The 12,941-nt window shown below is 46.4% G+C and overlaps 1 protein-coding gene across 1 annotated transcript in view; it reads left to right on the top strand.

Moving 5' to 3' along the window:
- ANTXR1 (ANTXR cell adhesion molecule 1) overlaps positions 1–12,941 on the top strand; it is a 246,853-nt gene that overhangs the window by 133,348 nt on the left and 100,564 nt on the right. Inside the window, exon 13 of the mRNA XM_059079800.2 lies at positions 11,300–11,395. Coding sequence (XP_058935783.1) covers positions 11,300–11,395 — 96 coding nt within the window. The remainder of the gene's footprint in view (positions 1–11,299; positions 11,396–12,941) is intronic.

Below are 12,941 nucleotides of genomic sequence, written 5' to 3'. Positions count from 1 at the left end.
AGTCCTTTTATGTTTAAAACATTGTATTACATCTCAAAGTCACAAAGATGAGTAAAGTCAGATATATGTCCTCCAGGGGCTTAGAGTTCAGTGAGAGGCACATAATGATATAATATCTATAATGTACAGGAGACACTAAGATAGAGATATAAGATAAAACGAGAGCCCAAACTCAGAGTTCAATGGTAGCACTAACTTGTCTGTAAGTAAGTGTCTGTAACTATAAGGTGTATGATTAGAGAGAACGTGTCCATCTTTACGCCAGTGCTTGTAGAGGGCCTGGCACATAGTAGGTGTTCAATAAATATGTAAGGTATAAATGCACCTGGTGGTGCCTGAGCTAAGACTTGAAAGATGAAAAACAGTTGCCCTTGGGCTTCTCTGGTGGCGCAGTGGTTGAGAGTCCGCCTGCCGATGCAGGGGACACAGATTCGTGCTCCGGTCCGGGAAGATCCCACATGCTGCGGAGCGTCTAGGCCCATGAGCCATGGCTGCTGAGCCTGTGCGTCCGGAGCCTGTGCTCCTCAACCGGAGAGGCCACAACAGTGAGAGGGCCGCGTACCAAAACAAAAAACAAAAAAAAACCAGTTGCCCAAGCAATGAAAGGAAGAAAGGGTGTTTCAGGGAGAAGAACATGAGAGAGCATTGAGGTGTATACAGGGAACTACACGTGGTTGAGTTTCGTCAAAGCACAAAGTGTAAGGAAGGAGGTGGTGAGAAAGGAGGTTGGAGAAAAGAGAGGCTTAGTTGTGAAGGGCCTTGAGCTAAGGACTCTTGGACTGAGGGATCCATAAATGGATTCTGGGGATCCATCCCCCTCCAAAATTATAATCAAATTAGTGAGCTTGTGTACAAATGTGACTGTGTACTTTTCTGAGGAAGGGGTGTATCACTTTCATCAAATTCTCCAGTATTAAGAACTCTGGACAATGAAGAGCTGTTGAAGAGTTCATGGGTGGGCAGAGCTGTCATAATAACATTTTAGGTCGATGACTCTAGATGCAGTGGTAGAGGATGGAATTTGGCTAACAAAGGATGGTGGTGGAAGAACCAGTGAAGCGATAACCACTGGCCAGAAAAAAAGTAGTAAGATTCTAAACCTAATCAAGTATTAGAGAAGGAGTAGACAAGGGCAGATTCAAGAAGTCCTTGGGTGGTCAAAGGAGCAGACGTGCTGATAGGAGGGTATGACCTCAGGTAGGGGAGAGAGGGAGAAAAAGAAAACTGAGATGGACTTCCAGATTTCCCACTTGGATTGATAGGTAGTACCATTGAATGAGGGGAAGAGAACGAACAGGTTCGAAGGGGAAAACAGTGAGCTCAGTTGGCACTGTTGAGTTTGCAGTGTAAGTAGGACCTACCAGACAGTGGAATGACCCTGATTATGACCCTGAAGCAGCATAAGGAGAGATCTAGACTAGAGATAAAGAGTTGAGTCATCAATATCTAGATGAGAGTTTAAACTAAGAAAGGAAAGGAGACAGCCCATGTTTAGCAAGTTTTAGAAAGAGTTTTTTTTTTAACATCTTTATTTGAGTATAACTGTTTTACAATAGTGTGTTAGTTTCTCCTTTACAACAAAGTGAATCAGTTATACATATATGTATGTTCCCATATCTCTTCCCTCTTGCGTCACCCTCCCTCCCACCCTCCCTATCCCACCCCTCTAGGTGGTCACAAAGCACAGAGGTGAACTCCCTGTGCTATGCTGCAGCTTCCCACTAGCTATCTAATTTACATTTGGTGGTGTGTATATGTCCCTGCCACTCTCTCACATCGTCACCGCTTACCCTTCCCCCTCCCCATATCCTCAAGTCCATGCTCTAGTAGGTCTGTGTTTTATTCCCGTCCTACCACTAATCTCTTCATGACATTTTTTTTTCTTAGATTCCATATATATGTGTTAGCATACGGTATTTGTTTTTCTCCTTCTGACTTACTTCACTATGTATGACAGACTCCAGGTCTATCCAGAAAGAGTTTTAGAAAGAAAAACAGCAAGGGACCAAGAATGCATCCATGGGTCATACAACATGGTTAGCGTATTGAATGAAACTGAATTGTATACTACAAATGGTTAAAGTGGCAAATGTTATGTGTATATATATTTTACCATAATTTTTTAGAGTGAAAAAAAAATAGACACTTCAGGCACAATAAAAAGTATATACCTTTCTTTAAAAAATGGATCCATGTGGCATGCTGACATTTAAGGGACTGCATACAAGGAAAAGCCCATGAGGAGGTGAGCAAGGAATAATCAGAGATAGGAGGAAGGAAGCTGAGGAGGGCACTGCCACAGATGCCAGGGCAATAGAATTCCAATAAAATGCAGGGTGGGATGGGCGGAGAAGTTAGATAATGGCTAAAGTTACTTCCAGAAATAACAGAATATATAAGCTCTGGGAGAGAGAGAATTTTGGTCTCTGGGCTTGCCCATCCAGAACTTCTCAGCAGCAATAAAATGATTTAAATTTCATCTTTCGAAGTAAAACTTGCCTGTGCTCTGCCAGTTTTGTCTGGGCAGGAAACAGAGCTCATACCAGCTGCTGAGGATGGTTCGAAATTCCACTTCAGAGCACTGGAATGTGACACCTCCCAAGTGGCAGCCTGTGCCCAGGGAGGGAGCAAAGCTGCCTGGAGTGGAGGGTGACGGGTGCAGCAGGGGGTACAGAGCCTTCCAGTCTCCCTCGGAGGAGCTGACGCTCCTCTGCCTGCTCACAGGTTCTCCCATCTGAGCAGGAAAAGTCAGCATGTCCTTGGTCCCTTAATCCCTGTCTGTACATCTCCCTCTCACCCAGATGGCCTCTTGGGTATTTAGAACAAGCAAGTTGCCATGAGATCACAAGGTCATGGACCAGAACTGTCCGTAGTGGAAGGGTCTCTTTCCCTTGAGTGCTTTTCGACAGTGCCTCAAAGACAATCTCACTCAATACCAGAGAAAGAGGGACAGGGCCATGGATGGAGGAAAGAGGGACCCCTGGGTAGCCTCACGTCATAGCAAAGTCTCCTCGTCGTGTCCTGGAGTGCCCTGTGGCATCATCATTTACCAACTGAAACCAGGGAAACAACCTTGCCAGCTTTTAAAAATATCTAATGGATCATCAGCTGTTTTCCTGTCATATTTTTGGCAGAGTTTGGCTAATAGCCCTTCAATGTGGCAGAATAAACCTGCTAATTCATTCTTCAGGTTAAATGTTTACAAGACAGGCTCATCTAACCATGTGAAAGCATCTGAGTATCTTCAGTAACTCAATGGTGGTGCTCAGAATCCACAAAAGCTAGCCTAGATCCTACAACTGCAGCAAACCCACCACCCATCAGGGAGGGCTCTCCTTAACCCTTCGTTAATAATTCCTGTACACTGTTTTCAAAATGTAATTGTTACAATTACCAGGGTCCACCCTGGGGGAAGTTAAAATAAGAGATTTTTTTTTTTTTTTTTTTTTGCGGTACTTGGGCCCCTCGCTGTCGTGGCTTCCTCTCCCGTTGCGGAGCACAGGCTCCGGACGCGCAGGCTCAGCGGCCATGGCTCACGGGCCCAGCCGCTCCGCGGCATGTGGGATCCTCCCGGACCGGGACACGAACCCACATCCCCTGCATCGGCAGGCTGACTCTCAACCACTGTGCCACCAGGGAAGCCTGAAATAAGAGATATTGGAGGGATCACTGTCCTGGGGGCGATAAAGCATGTGAACAAATAGAAATGAGACTCTCAAACCATATATGAAAACCTGGTATTGCCTTTGTTGTTGTGGACTGGAGACTAAGGCTGTGTGGCAGCAAATGGGCTGGAAACTGAAGCCCAGGATTAAATAGCTTTGCCAACCTCGTCGCTGGCATGGGACCTGTCCAGGGAAGACGCACAGCCAGGGGCAGAGTTACGGGAACGCTGATGAAGTTTAAGTTTCAGGGATCCTCATTTGCATGGGTCCCTTCTAGCCCTTCTAAGGCCCTGGGAGGGGTGCTTATTATTTTACATTTGTATTTTTATGTTCTTTTTCTTAGAGAGGCCTCCCCAGATCATACAAGCATCAGGCCCCACACAAAACCAGCCCTCACGCAGCAAAAGAAGACAGCCTCTGCTCTCTCGGTGGGCAGCACACTCCCCAGATAGGAAAGGGAGAGCAGGGCCCCATGTTCGCTGTGCTCTGGCCTTGTTTACTGAATGAGTAAAGGGGAAGAAAGGCCTGGAGTTTTACACACAGTGCCCTTAACGTGGAAGAATACACGGGAGTGGGAAAGGATGCTCCCTCCTTAACTGAGACCGTTTTCCAGGCAGAACTGAAGACACTTCATTGGCTACATAATAACCCCATGCCTGAACGACAAGGAAGGATCCCAGTTCCAACCCAGCTTGGAGATGGGGGATTCCACCAAGTTTCTTTAACTTGAGCTTCCCCCAGTTTCCCATTTTTCCTCTCAGTTTGAGCCTCCTCCCTTTACCCTGGCCAGCAACCAGCTAAGGCCTATACAGAAGTCTCTGAAGCCAAGGGGGAACAACAGGCAGGGCCCCACTGGGGCCCTTCCCCCCTTGTGGGGACAGTTTTTCTCTTTTCTTTCTGTTTCTTTAAAGATAAAATGTTCAGAGCCAAAAAAGAAAAAAGACACAGTAGAAAAACCAAGACAGGAAGGGGCAACGATGCTTGATGCTCTGTTGCTCAGAGGCCTTTCTCTCTGTCACACAAGACCCCTCAACCCCCTGCCGTGCGTCAGAAATCCACAACTACTAGAAACCTACCATGTGAGAGATGCTTTCATTATTCATGTTTCCAAATCTATACTCTTGAAAACAATGCCTCTTCATCTTAAAAGATGCCCTCATATGGTGAGCCGGGGACAAAGGCATTTTAAAAAGCCACGATGCAGGAATTTGCCTTCCAAGCCAGACAGCCTGCAGGGAAATTTATCCTAACAAGGAATGACCAGAGGAAGCAGCAGCCCAAGCATCCGCCCTCATGTTTAATATTCTGTGTCTGCATATGCTCCACCGAAGGCCCCTGTGAGCATCTTACACCTCAGCACTCGTAGGAAAAAAGGCATAAAGCTACTACTTATGGAAGAAAATGGATGTCCCCTCCCCTAACTGGAAGATGTACCTCCTTAGCACTGCTTCCTTTCGTCTCTAGTCACACACCAAAGCCCCCCCGCCACCTCCTGCTGAAAGTATTTTAAACCAAAGGGCCATGTTGATTTATTAAACTTTGTTTTTACTTTTTAAATAAAATAAGAAATTAACTTGTGTTGATACTTAGGCTGTGGGGAAAATAACAGTGGCACGAGTCAATCTTTGGCTATTTATGTGCTGCTGTTTTCCCTTCTGAAATCTCTTTCAAAGCTTCCAGAGAATTCCATGCAGAGTCTGCCCAGCGAGGACAGGAGCAGAGTTTGCTGGGCAGGTCCGCTCCTGCTCTCGCTTCTTGTCATAAAGTCAAGTCCAGGCAAGGCCTCACGCAGGCTCCCCTCCCTGGAGGATGCATCCACTTCCAAGCCTGGAGGCTGGCTGGTTTGGAACTTTTGCGTGGTGAGAAAGCCTCGCCCCCTGCCATTTAGCCATCCAGGACAGGGCCTGGGCAGGCGCATTTAGGCCCTGACCCAAATGGCCCCACTCAGCCCCATGGTGGAGGCCATGTGGGCCCAGGGGTCTTTCCAGTCCTGACCACCCTGTACCCTGGTGAAGGGCGGAGTAGAGGCCGAGTCCACACACTTGTCCTGAGTCAGGCTGAGAGCACTGGTCAGCCCATGACCCTCCTGAGCTCCGATCCAGGAAGAAGCTTTGGGGAGCAGGCAGCGGGTAACACAGGGTGTGCCGGCAGACAGTGAGCTGGGACACAGGAGGGTAGGTTGGAGGCCAAAGCCCAAGGAGCCAAGGCAGTTTGCACCAGAGCAGGAGGGCAGAGCCAGGTTCTGGGCCACCAGGCTACATGGTGTGGGCTGTGGAACGGAACATTCCACATGCCTCCCGGCCCATGGCAGAGTCTTAGCACCCAAAGAGGCTTTTCATCTTGGGACTAGATGAAAATGCAAAAGGATTAATTTACAGTAGCTGAACTAATTTCATGAATGAAGCAAATACTAAACAGGGCAGATGTGTATGTATTTCTACTACATACTCATATTCATTCAACAGGTAACACAGAGCCATCCTTACATGATTGTCAATTCCTCTTCACAAGGTAATTGATAGAAATTCCAATTCAAGATCATAAGGGGCAGGCAGGCCCTGCTGTGGCCTCCATCCCTTCCGGACTTCACTCTGAAGTACACTTGCACTATGTGACACTCTGATCCACCCGGAGCCGTGTGGATGAACTTCCTTCCATCAGATGCAGCAATTACAAACACGGTCTCAGTCTCTCATGCAGCTGCCTTATGTTTAGTATTTCAAGTATAGATATTTCTTAAGTGAATTTTTTATAAATCTGACATTAGAGTGTAATGATGAAGTGGAAGGGGCCAAGTTTCTAAAATCAGACTGTGAAGGTTCAATTCCCAGTTTTGCAACATTAAAATTGAGGGCATATAAATATGTCCATAAGTGGTACGGGAAGGGTCTGGGTAAGTTACATACCCTCGCTGAGTCTCCTTGTTCCTTACCTTCAAAAAGGGGATAACAGTTCCTGCAACAAGACTGCTTTAACAAGTCTTGTTTAATCAAATGAGCTCATGCATAGGTAGCACTTTGCATAGTGCCCAGAATGTAGATAGCACACAATAACAGTCGCTATCATTAGTAAAATTAGTACAAAGACATCAATGAAAATGCAAGAGTTTCAGAAGGAGTGATCCTGTAAAATGTCATCCTAAAAGACTGGGAGGAACTGCAGGAGCCTTCCACCTGGGCCTTCGACCTCTAGTCTTCCCCTCCTCAGGCCCACACCCTATGCATTGAAAGCATTTACTTCGCAAGAAACAAGTCCGACCACAGTCCCCCCAGGTTGAAGCCACTCAGGCTCAAGATAGAAGCCATGCCCCTCAGCTTGGGCTCCAACAGTGGGGACCCTGCCTCCTTCAACCCTACCCCATGCACTTTGTGTTTGCTTTCTGTGCAGGAATGCTAAGCTCTCCTTCGCCCTGAAGGCGAGAATCCAGCGTCACCTCCTCTATGAAGTGCTACTTCCAGACACTTAGTTCTTAGTGCTTGCTGAGGGCAGTAACCTGCTGGTTGAACTTGTAGGCTGTGGAACCAAATGGCTCAACTTCGTTAAAAATTTAGTTGATTGAAATATAGTTGATTTACAATGTTCATTTCTGCTATACAGCAAAGTGATTCAGTTATACACATATATACATTCCTTTTCATATGCTTCTCCATTATGGTTTATCACAGGATATTGACTATAGTTCCCTGTGCTATATAGTAGTACCTTATTGTTTATCCATTCTCTATATAATAGTTTGCATCTGCTAATCCTAAACTACCAATCCATCCCTCCCTCCCCCTTAGCAACCACAAGTCTGTTCTCTGTCCGTGAGTCCGTTTCTGTTTTGTAGATAGGTTCATTTGTGCCATATTTTAGATTCCACATATAAGCGATATCATATAGTATTTGTCTTTCTCTGTCTGACTTACTTCGCTTAGTTTGATAATCTCTAGGTCCATCCATGTTGCTGCAAATGTCATTATTTCATTCTTTATTGTGGCTGAGTAGTATTCCATTGTATATATGTACCATATCTTCTTTATCCATTCATCTGTCAGTGGACATTTAGGTTGCTTCCATGTCTTACCAAATGGCCCAGCTTTAAATTCTGGTTTCTCCCTGTGACCTTGGGCAAGCTGCTTCTTCTGTCCTTGCCTCAGTATTTTTCTGTAAGATAGGAAAAAAACAATATTATTGAATTTATAAGGTTGTTAATGTTAAGTGAACTGACATATGGAAAGCATGTTAGTACCTATTTAGAAAGGACAGTTCCTGGCACACAGTAAGTGTTCAATAAATATGAGCTATACTGATAACAAGTATTATTATCATCACTATCATTATTACTATTGCACCAGAATGTAAGCTTTAAGACTCAAGAGACTGTTTGCTTTTTTCACTGCCTGGCACATAAAAGGTACTGCATGAAACTCACAGATATAGAGAACAAACTAGTGGTTACCAGTGGTGGGTGGGAGGTTGGGGGGGGGGCAACAGAGGGGTTGGGGGAGCGGGAGGTGCAAACTGTTAGGTGTAAGATAGACTCAAGGATGTACTACTGTACAATACGGAGAATAGAGCTCATATTTTGTTATAACTGCAAATGGACAGTGACCTTTAAAATTGTATTAAAATTTTTTAAATAAAATAAAAACTATCCAAAAATTAATTAATTAATTAAAGGTGCTGCGTGTACAGCTGTTGAATAACACACAGGCCCCTGAGTGTGGGTAACGGTTGACACATATCCCTCAGCCGACCATGAGCACCTTGGTTCTGTCTAATGCATCCTTACCGCTGAGGTCTTCTCCATGGGCACTGGACGGACCCTCAGTAAACGTTTGCTGAATGAACCTCCTCCGAGGTTGCATGCACATGTTACCTACTTGTAGAACATTAGCTTCATGTCTAAGTTTATCAAAAATTCATGCCCTTCTTCTGACGGTGGCTCTTTTGCACTGGGTGTTTGTATATAATGGTGCTGGAAGATCTTGAGAACCAGGCAGTGCATTGGGGGGCTTTACTGGGGGCTGCATCCAGAGCAAGGGTCACTCCCTCCAGGAGCTCCTGCCCCACTGCCTTTCCACTCCCCCAGCGTCCCCACTGCACTTTGACCCTGCTGAGCCCCACGCTGTCCTCCTTCGCTACAGAAGGGGGCACTGGGAAGAAGCAGACCAAGCCTGGTCAGAGACAGGCCAGATGAAGCTTTGTCTGAATCCAGGAAATCTCCTTCCAGAGCTGAAGCCCCCCCCTCTCCGCTTGTGGTCCCAGCCCTCCACCCTCCCCACTTCACAGGAAAACTCCTTCTTTTTCCAGAAGGAATTAAAATAATTTTCCCCACAATATGTCAGCCTTTCTGCTTCAGTTCCTCTCTCTAGAGTGAAAATTAAATCAAGGAGAGGGGAGATTGCATATAATGGGAATAAATGCAGTCTGTAGTCTTTACTAAATTATAACTTAATACTGAAAGACCACTGTCTTACAAGCCTTGCAGTAACCAAACCACTTATTATTCCGACTGCAAACAGATTTATGATCTGAAATGGCCACCGTGTTTGCTGGCCATGAGGAAACAAAGGGAGGATGAGTTACAGCTCAGCGTCTGACATGATAGCTTCCATCCCACTTGTCGGGCCATGTCTGCTCACATCTTACAGCTCATTTTCTCCTCACATCAATGCAATGAGGCAGGTGAGGTGCAGTATCTCCATTTTATGGGCATGGAATGTAGAGACTGAAAGATCAAGAGGGCTGTCCTTGACTAACAGTAAGTTTGGAGAACACATGGGATTTCTTTGTATCTTCAAGGAGAGCATCACTCTGCCGTAGCTCATGCATAAACATTGTGGGTCCAGGAGCATCCTCGGGCTGCTGTGCCCTCTCCCCACCCAATGCCCAGCCCTGCACCTGCACTTGTGAGGTGCAGCTCCCTCGGGGACAATCTGGCATTCCCAAGCCTTGGCTTGGTGGGAGCCGAGTGTTTGGTTCCCTGGCTTTTGGGTCAAAGACATGCCAGGGAGTAAAAGCTGCCTTTAAACAGCTTCCAGAAGCCCCCACTGAGCACTCAGAGTAGGGGTGAGGCACGGCCCAGCTCTGCCATTAACCTGCTGTGTAGCCTCAGACAGGCCATCCAACCTCCCCCTCTGTAAATGGTTGGGGAGAGGGCAGCTTTGAAAGTCTGATCATGCTGTGAACAGTCTCCCCTGAAGACACATGCTCTGAAGATCATGAGTGTTGTTTCAGGGGGATCACACCTTCCATCCACTTAAGCCCATCTGTGTACCCCATAGGTCCACTGATTCTGGGTGAGAACCTCAGGGCCACGTGAGTCCTGATACCATAGGGAGGAGCCCCAAGAGCAGATTTTTGACATACAACTTCAATAGTTTATTTTCTCACTGTGCAATGTTAAAAAAAGAAAAAGAAAAGCAAAGACAGATTTTTTTTTTAATTACCATAAATCCACTACCAGCAAAATCACCATTAATATTTGAGTAAATATCCCTCAGTCTCTCTCTCACTCTTGGCAAACATAAGTCCACTCTTTATATCAGGGCTGTTCTCTCACGTCATTTAAATATTATGTGTAAACATAATGTCTACAGAGTAACTGATGGTTCTACAATGTATTATTAACTAGTCCTTAATTGTTAAACATTTAGGTTGCTTTCCTTTATCATCATCATCTGTGCAAACATCTGATTTGGGGGGGGGGAGCTAAAAATGGAATTGCCAGCTTTATTCAGAAGGGGTACCTATGACAATTAATACCTGTGACAACTTGCCCCTCACCCCCAGCTCCAAAGGTTGTACCCACTTGCACTCCCGGTAGCTGGGAAGAAGGGGTGGTGGAGGGGACTTAAACCTGCTCCCTTGAACCAGCAGCCCCAGAATACTGACACCGAGGGAGTGGGATCTCTGTTGATGAAAGTTAATAATCATGTCAGGCCACGGCAACTGTCTGTTTTGGGGACTGGCCTAGGCATATTTGGACGTGGGCATGATTTGTCTTGGGTGCCTGCCTCCCTGGACCCGAGAGCAGCATTGACTCAGTCACCACACCCCTCCCCTCCCATGGTCAGCAGAAGCTGCCTCACCCTCTACTCCCTGGACTCCCTCTACCTTTTATCACATCCCATCAGTGGGCTCTAGACTTTGCCTCGGGAATCTCTTACACGCACCTATGAGAAGCAGGCTCAGGGGAGCAGGCTGAGTTCTGAGAATTGTCCCAAGTCCAGCCCAAGGAGTGGCGGGAACAGCAGATCCAGGGAGGGGGAGGCTGTCACCAGGCACAGGGTGATGGTCCGGAGGCAGATGGGTAGTGATAGGCCATCTCAGTGCCCAGCTGCAGAGGCAGCCATCTGCTATGTCTCCTGCAGGATTGGTCCTTCAGGATGTTGTTCAAAGAGAAGAACGGGGCCTCCCTGAAGAGAGAAATCCACTTCTCATGAGAATTGACTACATAGAGTGTGTTGCCCAGAATGTTGGGCAGAGTTCCAACCATTTACTTGGCAAACTGTGCTCTTCTCTGCACCTTAAATCTGCATATCGGGGATGGGAGTGCGGGGAGGAGGAGACCACAGGTATTGCCTTGCCCCCCAAGCTCACATGCTGGTTGCCCACACTGCTGACCGCCCTCTCTCTCGGCCCCGCAGTCCGATGGCTCCATACTGGCAATCGCCCTGCTGATCCTGTTCCTGCTTCTGGCCCTGGCTCTCCTCTGGTGGTTCTGGCCCCTCTGCTGCACCGTGGTAAGTGCCCCAAGCTTCTCCCCCGGCCTCAGACCTCAGGCTGCTCAAAGCAGAGGATGACACAGGTTAACAGGACCATGAGTAGGTAGAGGGCAACAAGAAACTGTGTAAATAATTGACAATAAGTCTAGCGTCTTTTGTACAATTTTTGCAAAATTGGCAAAAACTAACATGATCAGTAAAATCATGAGTCATTAGGAGACAGTATGCGTTAGGGTTTGCCAATGGACACACCATTTTGGGTGGAGTAGCTGGAGGGCCTGCTCTGGGTGCAGTGCCCAGGAAGAATCAGCAGAATACTGTAAATGATGAGTGTTACTTAACATGTAATAAATACACATGCATGTGTGTGTGTGGCACGTGTGCATGTGTGCACATGTTGCACCAGCTTATATTCTTCCAAAGCCACGTTGGTCTTAGCAACTAGTCAGCCCATCTGAGAAAGCACCTCAGGCTTCTTTATTTTTCACAATAAAGAGTGGCACCTACCTTTATTTTATTTTTAGCTACCATTTTTAGGACACACCTATATGTGCCCAGCACAAGATCAATAAGGACCTCCTCCCCATCATCGTCACCTGGAGCCACCACATAGCTCTGGCCAGTATCTCCCCAAATAGCGCAGGGCCTGGAATAACCCTCCATCACCTGCCATGCCCAAATGATATGTGCTTGTCTATCAGTTTCTATTCCCTGGCCCCCAGACCAGGAAAAGACCAAACAAAGTAATATCCAAATGAAAAAAAAAAAAAAACAACATTAGCTCTTGCAAGTCTAGTTCTAGCATGTCCTGACTTCATGCACAATCAGAGCATGTACTGTAAAGCCAGGTACGTTTGAAGTCAGCACTGCTCCACTACCACAGCTTCTTCCATTCCCTGCATCTCAGTTCTTCCATGGCAGGCCCAGCAGAGGAAAATAGATGGCGAGCATCTCCAGGCTAGAGCTTGTCTTCACTTTATCTCTGGAAATCCAGCATTTAGCATACAGTGCAAGGCAACTCAAATCTGTGTGTAGGATAGAAACCGAAGCCTCATAGAACACTAGACTTGAACAAAAGGGGGAAATGGTTTCAAGAAACACTTTAAAGAGATGATAAATGGCTGAATGCAAAACTCAATCAGGATGTGGATCCATGTGGCAAGGATTCTGGAAAGAAAGAGGCTTTTGCACCAACAGAAGCCTCTGTTTTTGAAGGGAAAAGATGACTTGTAGCAGACAAGAATGTGTGCGTGGGAGGGACCCTGGTGGGAGGGACAGGTGCAAGTCTCAGGTCAATTAGTGTAATCCAGGCTGGAGTGATTTCACCAAGATTTTAAGCAGTCTTAAGCACAGCAGCCCCCAGAGTTAAAGGTTTAAATACTTAAGGCTGCATAACCATTTTATTTTTAAGGTTAAAAAAAAAAAACCGAGGCAGCCAGACTGCTTTCTATGGTGATTCAAAAGGAAACATATCTTCAAGTCTGGAATTCTTGGGGGAAGGAAACTTTCAGAGGGCTCTTAAAGAAGAGGGTGGCTGAGGGTGTTGGTGGTGGCAGCCTGAGGT

This window comes from Kogia breviceps, chromosome 11 (assembly GCF_026419965.1).
Source record: "Kogia breviceps isolate mKogBre1 chromosome 11, mKogBre1 haplotype 1, whole genome shotgun sequence".
Lineage (NCBI taxonomy): Eukaryota > Metazoa > Chordata > Mammalia > Artiodactyla > Physeteridae > Kogia > Kogia breviceps.
Note: the sequence above shows the minus strand (reverse complement) of the source record. Positions and strands in the feature narration are given on the sequence as shown.